The 21,031-nt window shown below is 36.8% G+C and overlaps 1 protein-coding gene across 11 annotated transcripts; it reads left to right on the top strand.

Moving 5' to 3' along the window:
* The first annotated feature begins 517 nt into the window (after nt 1–517).
* LOC143887865 (replication protein A 70 kDa DNA-binding subunit D-like) lies at nt 518–20,764 on the top strand. 11 transcript variants are annotated; one of them, XM_077392095.1, is made up of 13 exons: nt 1,400–2,039; nt 2,302–2,373; nt 18,147–18,333; nt 18,450–18,717; nt 18,798–18,900; nt 18,962–19,089; nt 19,230–19,308; nt 19,396–19,525; nt 19,624–19,781; nt 19,852–19,966; nt 20,043–20,243; nt 20,366–20,426; nt 20,513–20,764. In XM_077392095.1, exons 3-11 carry the CDS (start codon nt 18,160–18,162, stop codon nt 20,238–20,240), a joined length of 1,353 nt encoding a protein of 450 aa, XP_077248210.1. In that variant the 5' UTR covers nt 1,400–2,039; nt 2,302–2,373; nt 18,147–18,159; the 3' UTR covers nt 20,241–20,243; nt 20,366–20,426; nt 20,513–20,764. The 11 variants fall into 11 exon arrangements, with proteins under 11 accessions (XP_077248207.1, XP_077248206.1, XP_077248208.1 ...); XM_077392092.1 differs by lacking the exons at nt 1,400–2,039; nt 18,147–18,333 and adding an exon at nt 518–1,373 and having other exon boundaries at nt 20,043–20,249; XM_077392091.1 differs by lacking the exons at nt 1,400–2,039; nt 18,147–18,333 and adding an exon at nt 522–1,373.
* Nucleotides 20,765–21,031: the final 267 nt, after the last annotated feature.

The raw sequence follows: 21,031 nt of genomic DNA, 5'->3' as shown, positions 1-21,031 counted from the left end.
TACATGGTTATCAAGAAGGTGTTTTTGAAATCCCATTTCTCCACTCCACAAATTGTAAAATTAAAAGCCTAGCATTAACATATGTACATGAAACGAAATCGCATTTCTCCATTCCACAAATTAACGTAAAAAATTAAACCCTAGCATCAACAAATACTGTAGCATGCAACTCTATTTTACTCTGTAGGTGGATACACATATATGAAATGAAATCCCATCTCTCCATTTCACAAATTAATGTACATAATAAAACTCTAGAATAAATAAACAGTAGAACGTTTCTCCATTTCACAAATTAATGTCAAACATAAAACCCTAGCAGCAATAAACAACATTTACAAGCATTTACAACTATTTTACTCTGTAGGAGGAAATGCAGTAACTGACATGTATATGAACTGAAAAAAATTAAAAACATATTGCATGATTCCCCCCCCCCCCCCCCCGTTTGCATCTCTCTCAACCTCATTTTCCTTTTAAAAAGTAAATAAAAATGAGATTGAATAAAGTAAGGGAAGAAAACGACGTACCAGGTAGGGTTTCCTTCAAATGCGAGGTTTGATACGTGCTTCCCCTTGGTCGAGATCGTCGTCGAGATCGCCGGAGTGATTGCCGTAGAGATCGCCGGAGGAGAGGACGAAAAACAGATGGTCGAGATCGCCGACGAGAGGAGAGAAGAGGGAAGAGAGAAGAGGGAAAACTTAAAAGCTTTTTTTATTTCTCTATGTCATTTCACTCGGTTTCTGCCAGAGGGGCATTCTCGTCACCCAAAATTTTCAAAACCAAATTTTGACCCCCTTCGGTCATTTTCAACAAACACTTGACCCCTCTGATATTATGCCTTTTATTTGTCCCCCTTATGTCGACTGTTAATACAAAAGTTCAGAACCGAATCAGGTGATGGAACGATTTCTGCTCTTGAGGGTTTCCAATACGTGATGTTCTGTTTGCTCTTATTGATGTGTTTTGGCCAGAAACTTGATGAGGATTTGGTTATAAAAATCGAAAAGGCACACCAGAGTTTGTTGTTGGGTTTTTCTAGATTCAATGTGTTGGTGTTGTTTCCTAACTTCGGGAAATTCTTATTCCGGAAGAGGTGGAATGAGCTAGTGGAAATTCGTCGGAATCAGGAAGAACAACTTGTTCCTCTGATAAGAGCGCGTAGAGAAAATCAAAAGAAACAAAAGCTGGACGATGACAGTGAGGGTGACTTTTTCTGCTTCTCGTATGTTAATTCTCTTTTGGATTTGGAGCTACCGGAAGATGGGGGAAGGAAACTTACGGAAGAAGAGATTGTAACCCTCTTTTCGGAGTTTCTAAATGGGGGGACTGATACAACTTCAACAGCGTTGCAGTGGATTATGGCCAATCTGGTAATTTGAAACCACTAATCCTTACTATTCTAAAAGCGTAAACGAAGGAAAATTCGTCAACCAACTTTAGTGAAAATTCCCTATGCATCCTGCCGTTTCTTTTTGTTGAACTTCCAAATAGGTCCCAAATTTTCAGCCCATTATCGGCATATCAGCCTCCTTATTTGCCCCTCCATATATGTCCAAAAAACTCACGTGAGGCAAATTTGTTGATTGTTTGCCCTTCATATGCCCTTCATATTTCCACTTGTATCCCTTAATGTTATACCCCTTAATCTCCTTTTATAAACTATACTGCACACAGGAATTCTGCCAATTTTACAAGGGCATCTAAGTCATTTGATTCATAGGTATATCCGCCATAATCGAAGAAGAAGAAACGACCAGGAATCTTCATCTACCTCTCCTCCCCTCCTTTTGGGCAAAAAAAATGCCGCGTGGGCTTCTCTGCACAGTCTTCATCTACCTCTCCTCCATTTTTTCCTAAAATACCCTATCTCTCTCGACACTTGCTTCTTCCAAATGTACACTTGCTTCAATCGATCCTCCTTTTGGGCAAAAAAAATGCCGCGTGGGCTTCTCTGCATATGGGGCTTCATGCAGGACGTTTCCCTTCTGAGTGAATCTCCTTTCAAGCAAGAAACCCTGGTCAAGCAAGAAATCCTGGTATGTAATTTCTATTTATATTAAATTGTCCAAAACCATTCTCTTCTACCTGCACTTCTCATTTCCTTCATTTCTTCTGCAGATTTAGGTAAAGTCTGGTTTTATTTTTTTTATTTGCTTATTTTGAAAGCAGAAACCAAGGTTTTAAATTTCGGTAATTTGGGATTTTTATTGGCCGTTAGGTTGTTGTAATTTCTGGAAGAAATGCCCATTGGGTTGGATTGTTTTGGTAAACTTGTTTTTAATGGTTGGTTCTTACCAGCTTCCAAAGATTCTGGAGTTAGTTGGGCTTGGATACACTGGTTGGTTTGTCTTTCGATACCTTCTCTTCAAGGTAACAGAAATGTCTACCAATGCTTTAACTCTTTCAATCTAAAGAAAAAGAAAAGAAAAATCATTGATTGACTCCCAAGCATGCCAAAATTGAAACCAACCTGAACTAATTTTACTTAATCACAAACCATTTATTTCTAACATAGAACATCTGTTTTATCAGTCGAGAGGGAAGAACTATCGACATATATTGAATCATTGAAGAAATGACCAATTTTAGGGCATGCAAATGTAGTTACACTTGCTTTTAGTATGTATTTCATGTTGGCTCTCACAATTGTTCAACTTTTTAATTTTTTGAACATACTTTCTTAATAAAAATAATAAATATTGTTAATCCACTGAATAAATTTATTTCGTTTTATTTTCGTTGTAGTTACAGAAAGCTTTAGAGAGATCTCTGATTCCTTTTTTTGAAAATCCATCAAAACTACTTGTTCAATGTGCCTCTACGAGGTACTTGACTTTCAATTTTGTTTTTGGCTCGATAAAGAGCTTGAATTTGAATTTTGGTTTGGTGCATATCCTTTCAGTACTTCCTTTATTCATGTAGGCCGTTAACAGTTCCTTGATTATTATGTAGCTTTGCACCTTACAAATCATGATATGTGCTTACCCATTTTGAATTGTTCTTCTAATACATAAGGATTATGTGAAGTAGCATAACAGATGGAACCTATAATACTCAGAAACACAATGCATTTTTACTAATATTAAATCCGAGATGAACCTCTCTGTTTGTACATTATATATGGTGTCTTGAATCCATTAGTTAGACTCGATCATGTGTTCTCTACAAAAAATCTCAAGGAATTTGAATTGAACACAGTCACAATGCAGCTATAGTAGGTTCTGTTATGGAGTCCCTGTTCCTTGTGGTCCACATATAGATTGCTAAAAGTTCCTACTTTTTTTAACACGAAAAAAAAGATAAAATGAACCAACCTTATTCAATTTTTACCTTCAATTTATGATGATATCCCTGTAAATTAACCATAATCATATTATTCTCCTCTAAATTGTGGAAAGAAAATAAATTCAAGAAAAACCTTTTTGCAAGAAATGTTTTTCTTACAATCCAAACAGGGCGAAGAGTTTTTAATGCAGAAACTGGGAGATCAACATTCAGAACTATGAACTAACGAATCCCTTTTGAATTCAAAGACAGATGTTTCCAGGTTGCACAAGTTGTTTCCAAATATCAGATCAGGTAGTAAAAACAACATTCACGACTACAGGTAACTTGGATGGACCGTGACCGGTGCATTCCTGAATCTTGTCCTGCAAAATTCAATCCTATCTCTATATTTTCTTGCCAGATCTAACAGAGATATAGAGTGCTATTGAATGAAAATTTAGATAGTCAGTTACAGGGAGGAATAGGAGGTTTTTTTCACAATTCTGATGAAATCCCACAAATTTCTGTAGCTCCCTGAGCAAAGCAATAGCTTGAGATGTTGAAGACTCGTTGGGTGAATCTCAAGCTCCTTCCTTGAATTCTTGAAAATCTGTTGAAAATTCAATAGTAAATACAGTCTAAAGAAGGAACCCCCATGTCATGGCAACAAGTAATGGATTCACACCCTTGTAGGTTTTGCTATTAGAATAGGTACTGATCATGGCAAGTTCTTCACAGATGTGATAGATCTCTTCAAGAAGACCACTCAAGGATAGCTTTGGCCGCAGATCTAAGATGATTCAAGCTCAAATTATGCTCCTTAGTCACCCTTTTCTTGAGTTTGGAAGCATGCTCAACTTTGCTGTCAACCTCCTTGGGTGTCTATTTTCTTACTGGAAAGCTACCAATCCTGCTCCAAAACTCCTTGCATCTTTTAGATCTGAGTATAGAGAAGACTCAGAGATGGAGTTAGCCTCAAGGTCTGCTAGGTTTTGTAAGCTGAATTTTCAGCTTTTATCTTCCTAATCTGCTTTTTCATCTTCTTGTTATTAAGTATCTATACACCATCTCCAGCACTCATTGAAAATGTACATATGAATTGAGTATTCTCTTACAAAAAAGATATGGTGAGGAGCTATGCTTACCAAAATTTGATAGAGCCTATCTTATTGGACTAACTTCTCCATTTAGAAAAATACCAACAATAGGAACCACTCTCAGCCCTCCATGAAAGAATGAAATGCCTTGGGAGACATTAAATGAACTCTCTTTGTAGTGGGCTGACTTGAAACCACATATCAGTCCAAAGATCAATATGCAAGTGGGAGTCATTGGTTTGAGTAAATTGATCAAATGTAAAGAAAGAATAAAGGAAAGATTAAACTTCCTTCCAGATGTGGTACTCTATGGGAAGGCACCTAATCCGTTGTCACATTCTTGAAGAGCAAATAAACGAAAGGAAGAAAAAGTCTACATGGATCGCAATTACTAATTCTATAAATGGTTTGGGTTTTTAAACATACGCCTTTCATCTGAGACTCGTCGTACCTACTTTTTCCTAAGACAATGGTTCAGAAATATTGTTTAGAAATATTGTTCAAATAGAAATTTAATTAACATCAGTGTCACCCACATTGCAGTTTCAATGGTGCGCATTAAGCAGACAGCTAGAAAAACATGTACAGGAAGTGCTCGGATGACTGCCGTGCAGTATAGAACATGGTTGTTAGGACAGTCAGATGAAGAGAATCCAGAGGAGGTGGAAGAAGAAGAGCCAGAAGATGAGGAAGAAGAGGAGCCAAAGGAGGTCGAAGAAGAAGAGCCAGAGGAGGTCGAAGAAGACGAGCCGGAGGAGGTCCAAGAAGACGAGCCAATGGAGGAAGTAGAAGAAGAGGAGCCAATGGAGGAAGTAGAAGAAGAGGAGCCAATGGAGGAAGTAGAAGAAGAGGAGCCCATCTCTCTTTCCTTAGAATACTATAGGGAGGTCATAAGTGGGCTCGACACTGTCATCTTAGAGGATGGGAACTTACAGGATGTTAAAAAAGAAGAAACCCTTGATTCAGAAGATGAGGTGACAAGTGTGTTGAGGCCTCCAACACGCCTACCATTGGTTCCAGGCGAGGTTGTGGATGACAACTTCGATATTGTAGATGCTCAATAGATGTTCTAGATAGTCCCCCGTTTTTTTTAATGGAAGGAACAATCTTTTTGTCTTTTTGAATTTCTTCCACTTTTACAAGTCCACGATGTACTCCCTCTTATTTTGTTTAAGGTGGTTACTTTTTGGACGTTTATGTAAGGGTAGCTTGGAAGATAAAAACACTAAAATAGCTTAAGTAATCGGACGGAAGCGGTGACATTTACCCAAGAATTAGGGAATCTAAGGTTGATAAAAATTACACATGGCAGGATAGAGGGCATTTTTAAATTTTTACTGTAACCTGTTGTCAATAATGTGTATACGGAGGACCAAGATGGAGAGAATTGATAAAAGGCAGAGTAAATCCTGAACAGAAAATTCTTCCCAAAACCCACACATAAGCATGTAGAAAACCCTCCTAATTGTAGCCAAACGGGGAGCAGAACCAATGTAAACAGCAAGGGAACAGAAAAGTCTACCAATGCTTTAACTCTTTCAATCTAAAGAAAAGAAAAGAAAAATCATTGATTGACTCCCAAGCATGCCAAAATTGAAACCAACATGAAAATTTTACTTAATCACAAACCATTTATTTCTAACATAGAACATCTGTTTTATCAGTCGAGCGGGAAGAACTATCGACAAATATTGAATCATTGAAGAAATGACCAATTTTAGGGCATGCAAATGTAGTTACACTTGCTTTTAGTATGTATTTCATGTTGGCTCTCACAATTGTTCAACTTTTTAATTTTTTGAACATACTTTCTTAATAAAAATAATAAATATTGTTAATCCACTGAATAAATTTATTTCCTTTTATTTTCGTTGTAGTTACAGAAAGCTTTAGAGAGATCTCTGATTCCTTTTTTTGAAAATCCATCAAAACTACTTGTTCAATGTGCCTCTACGAGGTACTTGACTTTCAATTTTGTTTTTGGCTCGATAAAGAGATTGAATTTGAATTTTGGTTTGGTGCATATCCTTTCAGTACTTCCTTTATTCATGTAGGCCGTTAACAGTTCCTTGATTATGATGTAGCTTTGCACCATTACAAATCATGATATGTGCTTACCCATTTTGAATTGTTCTTCTAATACATAAGGATTATGTGAAGTAGCATAACAGATGGAACCTATAATACTCAGAAACACAATGCATTTTTACTAATATTAAATCCGAGATGAACCTCTCTGCTTGTACATTATATATGGTGTCTTGAATCCATTAGTTAGACTCGATCATGTGTTCTCTACAAAAAATCTCAAGGAATTTGAATTGAACACAGTCACAATGCAGCTATAGTAGGTTCTGTTATGGAGTCCCTGTTCCTTGTGGTTCACATATAGATTGCTAAAAGTTCCTACTTTTTTTAACACGAAAAAAAAGATAAAATGAACCAACCTTATTCAATTTTTACCTTCAATTTATGATGATATCCCTGTAAATTAACCATAATCATATTATTCTCCTCTAAATTGTCCTTTTTGCAAGAAATGTTTTTCTTACAATCCAAACAGGGCGAAGAGTCTTTAATGCAGAACCCAAACATAAGCCTCTAGAAAACCCTCAGTAACAAAGAAAAAAATGAGGAGAGATATTTTAAGACCGAGTCTGAGTTGGAACTCGCGAGAATCGGATCGTCCGAGTCGGAATCGGTGATAATTTGGGTGAGATCGGAGGAGAAATCTGAGCGACTACCGACATGGAAGACATTTTTGTATGGAGGCACCGGTCGCTAACAATCTCTGTACACACAAAACACAGAGACTGCTTTCACACCTCTTCTTGATTCTTGTTGGGTTAGGCAAGGTACTATTTTATAACTAATTTTTCTTAGGGCTGTGATAAATCGACCTCTTAGTATCTTAAGTCGACCCTATCTCTCTCTCTCTCTCTAAGCACTGCTCTATACGGGGTCGATTTAAGATATACGGGAGTCAATTTATCACTGCCCTTTTTCTTATTAATAAAATTTAAGGTGCCGTCCTGGTTTCCTAGATGAATTCTGGGCACAAGAAAGTATTCAAGTTCTATGCTCCAATGGTTAGAACATAGATTTTTTTTTTGTTCTCGAGCTTTGCCAAGCAAAAAGTTATACATGAGCACACGCTTTAGAAATGAATGCATTGGAGAAGGTGTTACCCGTTTTAGGATCATTCCATGTGTGCTTTTGGGGTGTCTCCTTGTTTGTTTATTTCCACCTAACAAAGGCCAAAACTGCATGAAATTAGATAATTGGAAAGTACTTCTGATACTTGTCAATTCCACCTCATGTTTCACTCTCCACCATACACTTGGCAATGATGAATAGCTATTGAACCATTGATCTGGCGAACCAATATCTGGATGAGCTATATCTTAAGGACTCTCAAACATTATAACCGAGCAGAGGTAAAACTGATTTCAAGGAAGGTGGTACATGGAACAGAGGGGAGTTATCGATTGTAATTAATGTTACATTCAATGCATTTTGAAGTGAGATGTGATTTTATCGGAGGAGTGAACATGATGCCTCGGGAGCGCAACAAAGATGACAGGCATCGTGAATGATTTGGACGAGATGATATTTGGTAAGAAAATAAGTTCATCTGAAAGACATGATACGAAGAAGCAGCAACAAAAGGATGATCTCCTCTCCCTTTGTGTTTCTAAACATGCCCAATGTTCAAGGACAAAAGCCTTTGGTGTTTATATTAGGCCTTGCAGGTGAAAACTTTCAAGATGAGCTGCAGAACAGATATTGCAAATTGTTGTTGATGTTGCAAATTGTTCCTCCAAACAAATTGATGAGCTGCAGAACAGATACAGCAATGGCATTTCTGAAAGAGCTTGAGAGAATTTTCCCTCCGTCAAGCTCTCCCTTGGAGCCCAATTATGTATACTTGATGTAGGCCATTTTTTTTAAAACGGATCAAACCTGGAAGGAGAAGGAAAAACTAAAAAATAGTCCTATTTCTTGCTTGTAAGAAACAAGATGCCTCTTCTAGGAATATCATGGATAAAGGCATAGAGCAAATACACTCTTTAGAGTTATGATAAAGAGAGAATAGAATCTACATGCATTATAGAGAATTACAAGTTATCACAATTAATGCTCTTGACAAGGGCAGCTGGAGTCTCGAGAACTCCCCTAGGAGGGGTCGTCTTCAACCTCTCACCCAAACAAGGTTCTAGGAAAAGGTCGAAAGTTGGCATGGGGGGTGATGGTTTAGAAATTTCAGGAAAGGGGTTAAGCAAAGAGGGACTACTCCTGTTTTTTTTTTTTACGTTTTTGCTTCTGATTTTCTGAAGTAGATTTAGGAGTAGGGATTTTCTTTTGACGTGAAGAGGTCTCCTATAATTCTCTCATGGCAAGCATTGCATCAAGAGGTTTGATGGATTGTCTTTGAGGATCGGGAGGTTTGGAAGAGCCCATCCAGTTCACGAGGGTTCGAACTGAACTGAAACACACATATGTGCTCTGAGCTGAACAAGGCAGAACAAATGTGCACTGAACTGTGTGTTACCACTTGAATTGAACAGACCTTGGGAGAAAATAGGACTAACTTCTGAAGCAAAACTTGAACAGAAATGGACAGAATCGCCTAAAGAAAAATAAAAACCAGGGAATTGAGAATCTAAAGTAATGAAAAACCAGGGTAGCTAACCCATCTCGTCCAACAGCTGAAGAAGAACAGATTCTCTTGGTTTGACCTTAGACAACCCAAACATCTCTCTGAAGTCATGAGTCACCCTCTAAGCTCTATAAACATGGGCAAACCAAGAGGCATATTGTGAAACCACACAAAGTTTTTCTGTTCAAGAGTATCAAAGATTGTCTGGTCCTTGAGACACATGGGCCTTGCAATGAAAATTTTACAATGGTTGAAGAATTCTACTTGGCAAACAAAGAAAAATCTTGGAAATCAGAACATACGAATCAAAAGAAAAATAATTCAGACAAAAGAAAACAATCTCATAGATTTAGATTTCTATCAAGAGATTATATATAGTGTAAGCCCTTATAGTCCCTTATTTTTCAAATAAAAACATGGTGTCTTCTATGTTGTCAAATATGTTTGGAGATTTACGCAAGCAAAGGTAGTCTTGATGGAATTAGAGGAGTACTCTACAACACCGAATTCTTCCTTCTGCATAATATAGTTTGGATGGTTTGACAATGGCGATTTTGGCTTGAATTAGGTGTTTCTGTCATTTACTTAACTGTCATATTCTTCTTCTTTTTTCTGAAGTATATTCATCATGCTCTGATTGCCTGTTACACATTGCTTACTCATGCAAATTTGTTTATTTATAGCAGCTATCTCCGTGTATTTAATTTACTGACTGAGATAATAACACCTCACTTAAAGACAATGTTTGTTTGATACTTTATAATTAAAAAAAAGCGCTATGGAGACTTATATTTTAAATGTATCCACCTTTTTTGTTTTATCAAAGTATTTTATTATGTTAAATTTGTTGCTAAGTTATAATTACAGAAAACAATATGACAAAAGATTTTGGAAAGAAGCTATCTTCTCATGAAGAAACATCTACTGAGAGGTTATATCGTTGCAATAAACAACGTGAGAGATATGCAAACTTGTCACATGAAAAAAAGGAAGAGTTGCGAGCAAAAAAGAGAGATGCATATAGAAGAAAGAAAAGCCTAGATGAGGGAAACCAAAATGTACTGACAGGTTCGCATCTACATATATAAACTATGTACAACCCTTGTTCTTGCTCATACTTCATATATGACATAACAATATGATGAAATAAAAGTACGACTAATTTATACCTAAACGATTTCAGAATTCGTCACCCTACACACGCTACAACAAGATATCTATTGTGCTTATTGTAAAGCTAAGCGATTCCGAGGTGAGCCCCCAACATTGTGTTGTCAGAATGGAAAGGTCATCTTACATGTTAATGAGATACCGGACGAGCTCTATCAATTGTATACTGGAGAAGGAAGAGACTGTAAAGATTTTCAAAAGCTTATTCGCGGTTATAATAGTATTTTTTCCTTCACTTCAATGGGTGTACAAGTGGATAATAATACTACAAATTTGAAAAAAGGTGCATATACTTTCAAGATTCATGGGCAATTACACCACTACATTCCTTCATTGGTGCCAACTGACGGCTGTGCAAAATTTCTACAGTTATATTTTTATGATACAGAACACGAAAGTAATAATCGTTTGCGTCATATACCTGATCTTTCTCTGGAAATTGTTGATAAACTTATATCAATTTTAGAAATGAACCCTTATTCCCAATTTCTAAGGAGTCTAAGACATCATGAGTTTTTAGAAGACTGCAGCATCATCATAAGGAAAGATTGTGGTATAGATCAACGGGTGTATAATGCTCCTACTGCATCACAAGTCGCCGCGATATGGGTCGAAGGAACTCACAATGAAGGCCTACGGACAAGGGATATTATTGTTCAGTCACAGTCTGGTCATTCTTATAAAATTCAATCCTACTTCGGGTGTTATGATCCATTGCAATACCCATTACTATTCCCACGTGGAGAAACAGGCTGGCATAAAGGGATAAGGAGATCCAATCAATTGAAAATCAACAATAGTATATCAAGTGTCCCTCGTGAGAATATTGCAGAATTCGAGACATTATTATGCCATGAAAATGGTAAATATATGTTTAATAGTTTTTCAGGTTCGAACTATTATTCTTTAGAAAATTATAAATTCTAATCCTGTGTGGAAAATCATTACGCAGCATCAACCAGTAGAAGCGACAACACAAAAGATGTTACTTGCCGAGAATATTATGCTTTTATGTTCCAGATGAGAGATAGTAATAAATGGAATGTTATCCACAGTGGCCGATTATTTCAGCAATATGCAGTTGATATGTACGTAAAAGTAGAGACAGGACGGTTAAATTTTTTTACACACATCAAACTACCATTCGTGCAGATTTGTATCAAGGTATTGTGGACAGTGTTGCCTCCGGGGAGACGCATGGGTGCAAAGTAGGGAAGAGAATAGTGTTACCAGCATCGTTTATTGGAGGTCCTCGAGATATGAGACGCAGGTATTTGGACTCAATGGCTTTGGTGCAATGCTACGGTAAACCTGATCTTTTTTTGACAATGACGTGTAATCCAGAATGGGAAGAGATAGTGTTGCAATTAAAACCAATAGAACAAGCTTACAATAGACCTGATCTGACAGCAAGAATATTTCGAGGAAAACTCGAAGATCTCAAGAAACAATTATTCGAGAAAAATATTTTTGGTCGTATAGTAGCTCATGTTCATGTTATTGAATTCCAAAAGAGAGGATTGCCACATGCTCATTTATTACTTGTAATGGAAAAAGGAAGTAAAATGTTAAATCCTGATGAGTATAATACAATTGTGTGCGCCGAACTCCCAGATGAAGATAATGAACCTATATTGTTTGAAAGGGTTACCAAACACATGATGCATGGCCCGTGTGGAAATTTGAGAACAACTTCGCCGTGTATGGTAGATGGCCACTGCAAATTTCACTATCCATGGTCATTCTCTGAGACAACCACACAGGCAAAAGACGGTTACGCTACTTATCGTAGAAGATGCAATGGTCGCCAAGTGCATATCCGAAATAGATACTTGGATAATCGATGGGTTGTCCCATATAATCCTTATCTGCTTGGTCGGTATAACTGCCACATAAATGTTGAAATCTGTTCCAGTATCAAAGCAGTTAAATATTTGTATAAATACATATACAAGGGACATGATAGAGTTGCAATGCAGGTCATGCAAGCTGATGTGGAAACTACGGTTGATGAAATACAGTGTTTCCAAAATGCTCGATGGGTATCCCCCCCTGAAGCTATTTGGAGAATATATGGGTTTGATTTATGTAAGATCTATCCGTCAGTGATAAATTTACAGCTTCATTTGCCGAACCAACAATTTGTTACTTATTGGGAAAATCAGAAGCTGCCGCAACTTCTACAACAGGAGCATGTTACTCGTACTATGTTGACGGAATATTTTAATATGAATATTGTAGATGTAGACGCTAGAAAATATCTTTATCGTGAGTTCCCTGAATATTATGTTTGGAACGAAACAGGTCGTTTCTGGACCAGAAGAAAAAACCAAAAAGCTATTGGACGGATACGGGCTGCAAATCCATCTGAGGGTGATACTTATTACCTAAGGCTGCTACTAAATCACATTCGTGGGGCTACATCTTTTACTTGCTTGTTGATAGTAAACGAGAATTTATGCACAACATTTAGGGAGGCAGCACAAAAAAATGGGCTTCTCGAGGACGACACTGACATTTTTTCTTGTTTGCAAGAGGCATCAACTTTTGCGATGCCATCATCCCTACGAAGATTATTTGCTACAATTTTGGTCTTTTGTGAACCAAACAATGTCAGATTATTGTGGGATGCAATATTACCTCATATGGCCGAAGATTTGAGAATCATTCCAGAGAATTGTACCAGCATAAAGGCTTCCTATGTATTAAATGAACTAGATCCCATCCTCAAAAGTATGGGAAAGTCGTTAAAAAATTATGATTTGCCGAAACCATCAAGAAAATGCATTTCAGATGCTGCATTGTTGAAAGAAATCCTTGAAGAAAAATCTATTATAACTCCTGAAGATGTGGAGGGCATTTCACAGTTGAATGTTGAGCAAGAATGTGCCTTTCAAATAATAATGAAGCGTATCAATGATGGTAAGCATGGGATTTTTTTTATTGATGGGCCTGGTGGAACAGGCAAAACATTTTTATATAGAGCATTGCTTGCCAAAATTAGAGCATCAGGTCGCATTGCTATTGCCACAGCTACATCTGGTGTTGCAGCTTCTATTATTCCAGGTGGTCGTACTGCACATTCACGATTCAAAATACCAATTGATGTTAAAGTCGATACCGTATGTGGGATTCCTAAACAGAGTAGTACGGCAAGATTATTGGCAGCAGCTGCCATAATTATATGGGATGAGGCACCTATGTCTAAGAAATATGCAGTCGAGGCATTAGATCGTGCGCTTCAAGATATTATGGAATCGTTGTTACCATTCGGTGGTAAAGTTATTGTCTTCGGAGGCGATTTCCGACAAGTTCTTCCGGTTGTACCACGAGCCACACGGGAAGAAACAATTAATTCAAGTTTGGTGAGATCTTATTTATGGAAGGAAATGGAAATTTTACTACTCACCAAAAATATGCGTGCAAAAATGATTCTGAATTCAGTGATTACTTATTACGAATAGGTAACGGTGATGAAGATACAATTTCTGGTAATCTTGTCCAAATTCCAGTTGACATGTTGATCGAGTACGAAGATAACGTAGATAATAAGAAGAAATTGATTGACATCATTTTTCCAGATTTGGATAGGCAGATATTGGGTAGTGATTACCTTGCAGAAAGAGGTATATTGACCACAAAGAATGAGTATGTTGATGATTTGAATAAAAATATTATTGGAAATTGTAGAGGTGATGCAGTTACATACTACAGTTATGATACTGCTGTGGATGATTGTGGGACCCGATCCCGCGAGAGGGGCGGGGCGCGAGCCGCCACGCGCTCTCTCTTGGTCTCTCGTACCCACGCGATTGGCGTGTGCATTTTAATATTGATTTGAATTCATCTTTCCTGTGAACTTGGGATCACTAAGGCAATCCGAATTCCACACGAAAGAGAATGACAGAGTCGCCACCTAGATGTGGGATCTAGGACCCATAATCAACCAGAAATCTAGACTCGCTACCTGGTTACGAGAATGGAAGGTATGGGGAGTTATCCACCACATGCACCATTCCTGCCCGATAATCGGTCTTCGATTCCAAAAGCTAACTCTTTTAAATTTATTTTAAATGGCTCATTCAACTCTATGTTAACGTGCGAACTAAGTGACATGCATCCTATGATCTAATTTCATTGTGGATCCTAAATGTGTGTCTTAATTCCTTAATTTGTCTGGATTCAATCTAAGTGAAAGTTCTCCTCGAATTCTAATTTCATGGAAAATCCTAAGTGATTTAATTAAGCATTTACAAGAAAATTAATATATAAAACACCACAATTTGTTGTGGTGCCGACTCGCGGGTGGTATGCCGTCAGACATCCAAGCTGCCTACGTACCCAAGCCTCACTGGGATCAGAGTCGACGTAGTTCGGTGCACTTAAGCTAAGCTACTTATGCCTAACTCGACTAAGACACCGATCTAGACGGGATTGACTGTTTCAACAGTTTTAGGAGAAGTTATTTAATTCAAGTTGAGGATTTTATTATCTTAGGATTTCATCAAAGATGCTATATGATTCTTATCTGAATGCAAGTTATCCCTTAGACTAATGCAGGTTTGCCTACATCCTAGTTTACTAGGCTTGTCCTAGGGAAAGATTGTGTGACTAGTGTAACTAGACCTATGGTACGGTTGCTATTCATAGCAAGCGTCCGTGATGAGGCTGGACTCCTAACTCTAGGACTCCCTAAAACTTAGGACACGACACAACACCAGTGTTCCTAAATTGGGCTTACAGGTTCCTAAAGGAATTTTGAATCCACAGGCTCTTTAGGAATCTCGAATTCTTTGGGTTTGTAGAAATTTTTAGAATTTTCTTTAAGCTTTTAGTTATCTGGAGATATTCTAGTGTGTTTAATGTCTTTTAAGTTGTTTAATTGGAAGCTTTAGTTTCACTTGTGGTTTTTAGTGGTCTTTTGGTTAATGGCTTTTAACGGATTTTTATCAGTGGATTTTAAATGGGTGAATTTTAGTTTTGGTAATTTTAGGTTGGATGTACTTTAGATTAATGTCTTTCGATTTTGGTTTGGAAAATGACGTTAACACAACCAAGTTTTGACAATTGCACAAATTAGACAAACCATTGACCATTAAAAGATCTAACAAATGCAGCCCAATAAAACGGTCGTAACTCTTTAACCGCTTGGCCAAATTCAACGTACGAACATGCGGTGGAAAGATCTTTTATAGGGCTACAACTTTGTAGTTCTCCATTGTTTGTAAATCTGTGATTTAGAGGTTCGAATTTGTGTTGCAAACAAAAGGACAACAACATTAAACTGGAAATGCCTAAAGGTGTGCCGCAACCATTTTGGACTTAACTTTTTAACCGCTCGCCGTCTGATCTAGCACGAATACTCGTTGGAAACGGCACGAAAATATCTACGACTTTGTAGTTAACCATTTCCCACGATTCTGTTGTTTAGAGGTCGAAAAATCTGTTTAAAGTCTAACAACTAGCACTATGACGGGAATGATATTGGCATCACCAAGTTCTGTCTTATTATTTTGTCTTTTTGTGATTAAAGGGTTGTTATTATCTAAAGGGGCTGGAATGGGCTGTTGCTAAAATTGGAGAAGGGGTTGTGGTTATCAATCGGAGGAGGTGAGTTTGTGATTATCAATTAGGAAGGTGGGCTTTGTTGGATGGAAAAGTTGATTGGGTTATTTTGGGTGAAAAAGTTAAAGGAGTATTGCGGTGGCAAAATTAGATTTTTGTTTTGTGAATTTAGGTTCTTTGGGCTGCATAGTTTGATTCCATGGGCTGCCAAATTGGACTGTTTGGGTGCAAAACCTGATTTTTGGGTTTATACTTGTGGCTGTGAAAGTGGGTTTTCTGCAAAGTTGGGTGAGTGGGCTACAAAATTGGAGTGTTAGTGTTGTAAATGGGGGCTGCGAATGTCAATTGAAGGAGTAGTGGGTTTTGAACATCAAATTGAAAAGGGTTTGATTAATTGGATTTTACTCGGCTGTGTTGAATTGGGTTTTGAAAATTTATGGAAAATTCGAGCTTTTTATTCATATGTCTAGATTTTATTATAGTTAAATTGTTTTCTCAAAATAAATCCGAAATTCCTAACAAGCCCGTGATTTCAAAATCCTACTCTAAATGGGTTCTAATAACCTTATAAATTTAATCATATTTGGCATAAATGAAAACATGACAAGTAACATAGCATGCAACTTGAAAATACCTCTTTTAGACGACGGAATTCGGCCAAGCTTCGATCCAATAAGTCTCCTTCAAAATTTCGGGTACCAATTTGATTCCGACCACCAAGTTGGAAGATAAATTCGTCCACAAAGACCAAAGGGGTGTTCGGCCTTTAGAAGATTTAAGAGAAAAAAAAGAAGACTTGGGTGAGAGGGAATGGTCTGTTGTAGGAGGTAAGAATGAAGTCTTGATAGATGTTTCCAAGGTGGGACAAAAGAGGGTTATAGAGGGAGTGATTGGAAGAGATAATGGAAGAAGAATATTAAAGGGAGGGATTGAGGGAGTGATTGGAAGAGATAATGGAAGAAGAATATTAGAGGGAGGGATTGAGGGAGTGATTGGAAGAGATAATGGAAGAAGAATCTGTTTTTTTTTTTCCTCTCCCTTGATATGGATGGGAAGGAAGATATATATATGGAGAGAAAGAGAGAGAGAGAGAGAGAGAGAGAGAGAGATGTTAGTGGAGAGCCCATCATGTTGTCCTTCTTAGTGGAGAACCCATCATTGCTCTTAGTGGAGAGCTACCATCATTGCTCTTAGTGGAGAGCCCATCATTGCTCTTAGTGGAGAGCTACCATCATTGCTCTTAGTGGAGAGCTCATCATGTTGTCTTTCTTAGTGGAGAGCTACCATCATTGCTCTTAGTGGAGGGCCCCTCATTGCTCTTAGTGGAGAGCTACCATCATTGCTCTTAGTGGAGAGCTCATCATGTTGTATTTCTTAGTGGAGAGCTACCATCATTGCTCTTAGTGGAGGGCCCATCATGTTGTCTTTCTTAGTGGAGAGCTACCATCATTGCTCTTAGTGGGGGGCCCATCATGTTAATCCAAATTTAAGCAAATGCTCAATGCGGGCCCACCGACGGGTCCAAATTCTCTCTGGCTCGGATTCTCGTGAATAATCACTCTCAACAATTATCAGGACGACGCAAAACATGACAGAAATAACCGAAAAGATTGAGAAAACAAGCGGACACGGGAATGGAAAACACTGACGGACTGACAGCGAAACCCTAATTTATTTATCGATTAAGGCAGAGCAAAATGGGGGTGTCTACAATGATACACATACTTATTACCCAGAAGAATTTCTCAACTCACTTACTCCAAATGGATTGCCTCCACACAAATTGGAATTGAAAACATATTGTCCAATTATGTTATTGAGGAACTTAGATCCAAAGAATGGACTCTGCAATGGTACGAAGTTAGCATGCTTAAGCTTTAAGCCGAATGTGATATTTGCTGAAATTTCTTCTGGAAACCACAAGGGAACAAAGGTCTTGCTGCCCAGGATACCTTTATGTCCAGCTGAAGATGAAACTTATCCTTTTCGATTTAAACGAAAACAGTTTCCTATACGGCTTGCATTTGCAATGACGATCAACAAAGATCAGGGCCAAACCATTCACCATGTCGGAGTATACTTACCAGAGCCAGTTTTTTCTCATGGCCAGCTGTATGTCGCGTTATCTAGAGGCGTATCAAAGCATACAACTAAAGTGTTGGTAAAGCCAACAAAAGACGTATCAAGACTATCCACATATACTAAAAATATTGTTTACAAAGAAATATTTTATAAATGATGTGTATTTGGAAGCAATAGAGTTATTCTTTCTCGTGGTTGATATATTACGTATTACAAGGTAAATTTTCTCCCCACACATATTTCATGTATTTTATTTATATTATAAGTGTATTAATTTGGAAGAAACTACTAATGTGATACAGATAGATATTGAATATGGATAAGGACAAAAGCAATCGTCTTGCTGATCAGGACTCTGTAGCAAGCTTGATTCCTGGGGACTTCAAATGGACTTTAAAATGCTCTGTGTTACATAAAGCACATATTCGATTCTTTAACACTGAAAAAGGATATGGATCTGTCATGAATATAACTTTAATGGATGAGAAGGTATAAAAAGTAATAAGGTGCTATTATTCTACAATTTTTTATATTGTTGTTATCACTAAACAAATGATTTCTGATTTCTGTATACTTACGTTCTCTCTACTGGTATTTTTTTTAAGCGTACACAAATCCGAGCTGCATTGTTCACCGAAGCTATAAATTTATTTGCCGACAAGCTACATATAGGGCGGACATATTATATTTCAAATGCTTTGGTGAAAATGTCAAATGCTCCTTACAATTCTGGGTCTGGTAAGGAAATCATTTTCAACAAGCACACCATTGTAAGAGAAGCTGAAAGTGAACAACAAATTACTGAGACAGTCAACTATAAGTTTGTACCCTTGAAGATGGCTGAGAAATATCTTGGAACGAACAATTATATAGGTGAGCATATTCATAGATATTTAATAGGATATTATTTAAATAAATTATTTGACATATGCTTCGATGTTTTATTTCTACAGACATCATTGTAATTGTGGTCAGCATGGGTCCACCATTAAATACAACTCGGAAGAGAGATGGGACAACAACTACTCGACGACAACTTCAGATCATTGACTCAGGGTATGTATGTCATTATTTATATTAATCTCACCAAATATATTAATCTCTCTAATCATTGTAGAAGCACATTGCCTATGCAATTAACGTTATGGGGAGGATTGGCAACTGAGGAAGGAGAAATTATAGCTGAGAAAGTAGATGAAAATCCAGTTGTAATTATGACGTCTATTAAGGTTCAACAATTTCAAGGTAAATATTATGTATGTCCTATATGTGTGTCTGTGTGTGTTTGTATTTTTCATTGCATTTTTATCCATATTTAAGCTTATATTTATGACTATATCAAATAGCTTTATTTTTTAGATTTATCTTCTTCATTTGAAATATAGGAACATCCCTTTGCACAACTGGAGATACAATCATACAGATAGATTCAGAAATACAAGAAGCTAAAGTCTTAAAAGAATGGTAATATTATTTATTCATTTTTAAATATTGCTTAAATTTGAAGAAAAAAACTTTAAAGACTATAACTAACTCTATATTCTCTAACAGGGCAAGCACTCATCCGTTATTAGTTGAGATGCACAAAGAACAACAAAAAAGTCAGATACCATCGATACGTAGGGCTTCTACTCCAACCAACATCAATGCAATTATTAATGGTACACTGCTTGATAAACAGGTATTACAATATACTTTACAATGTCAGTATTACCGTGTATGAAAATTATGATTCAAAATCAGCATTTTAGGCTATAAGCTGTTGTCTCATTACTTCAGGTCCAACTCTACAAAGTACACGCCTGGATTATTGAAATCAACAATAGACAAGATCCATGGTATCCAGCATGCACGGTTTGCAAAAAGAAATTGGAAAAATTTATTAATGCAGAAAAATGTGAACATTGTTTTGCAAAAAAGTTTGAGGTTACTGATCGGTAGGTAGCGTTTACCCTTTATTATAATTTGAAAATATAATTATTTTGCTCACAAAATTTCTTTCAACAGATATTTACTGAGGATAAAGATTGGAGATAAAACTGGGACATTTTGGATAAGTGTATTTGATAAACAGGTGGAAAAAATATTAGGCTGTGAAGCACATGAGCTGAAAAAAATGAAGGTGAACTTTATATAACTTGCCATTAATTTTTTTTTAAAATATTATTTTTAAATACTCTGTCTCCTTGTTAATTTAGGAAACAGACAGTATCAACTTCATTAATCGTGTAGAGAAATGCTTGTGGACGTCATATGCTTTTACCATAAAGATTTCGGAAAGACAAGTTAAGGATGAATCTTCACGGCAATACACGTGTGTTGACATTGAAGAAATAGATGATGAAGAGTGGAAAAAGCCTCCAGCAGAAATAGCTGCACTTCTGCCAGATAACTAGATTGTATTAGTTTGTAGCTCATCCATTTCTTTTTGCAAATCATTAAAACTTCAACTCTTTCATATTATTTTTTGGCAATATTCACTCCTACAATTGATTTACCATTTTCAAATGATGGATTCCAGGGTATCAAAGTTGAAATGAACTCAATGGCACATGAAGATTACGAATCTTTTTTGACGGAAAGTAACTTTTTGTCCCTAATTCTTATTATTTGTCTTTAAGTTCTTATTTGTACAAATCATTTATTATTTTCAACTAATTTATTTCAGGATATGCAAAATTAGGTGGAGGCAAAGGAGGATGACGAACTTACAAGTGTTTTTTGATATAATCAAACTTTTTCTCCAGAACAAACGATGACTTAAATTTGCATATTTTAAAAATTGAACTCTGTTTGTATGTAAATATGGTTGCTTTAAATACGGTCTATATGTAAATATTGTTGCTTTGAATATGGTTTATATGTAAATATGGTTGTTTTGAATATGGTTTATATGTAAATATGGTTGCTTTGAATATAATATCCTCAAAAAATGGTTGTATGTGGCTGCAATGGCTGTCCAATTTTACAACCTACATTTTTGTGCAGATCAAGGAGAAAAAAATGATGTATAAGAGGTACAAGATGATGGATTGCAAAAATGGTATTTATTACTTGTAACATGTGTGTTATATATATGCATTTTCAACAAACATGCATGTAGTCAATTAGTTATTCTTTCTGCTAGGCCGCTTAGGCCCATATCTCAGTTTCACCGTGTGTTGCTTTGCAACTGCTAGATTGTGTT

The sequence above is a fragment of the Tasmannia lanceolata genome, unplaced genomic scaffold (genome assembly GCF_043159265.1).
Source record: "Tasmannia lanceolata isolate RefF3 unplaced genomic scaffold, GAP_Taslan_0.1 ptg000012l, whole genome shotgun sequence".
Lineage (NCBI taxonomy): Eukaryota > Viridiplantae > Streptophyta > Magnoliopsida > Canellales > Winteraceae > Tasmannia > Tasmannia lanceolata.
The sequence above is the reverse complement of the archived record's forward strand: the minus strand, read 5'-3'. Positions and strand labels throughout refer to the sequence as shown.

Excerpts from the sequence above, each read along its gene's own strand:
- LOC143887865 (XM_077392092.1), top strand. The coding sequence starts at position 939 with ATGTTCTGTTTGCTCTTATTGATGTGTTTTGGCCAGAAACTTGATGAG. Across the intron at positions 18,718-18,797 it reads TGGAACGAACAATTATATAG|ACATCATTGTAATTGTGGTC; the intron begins GTGAGCATATTC and ends TTATTTCTACAG. Across the intron at positions 18,901-18,961 it reads CTTCAGATCATTGACTCAGG|AAGCACATTGCCTATGCAAT; the intron begins GTATGTATGTCA and ends TAATCATTGTAG.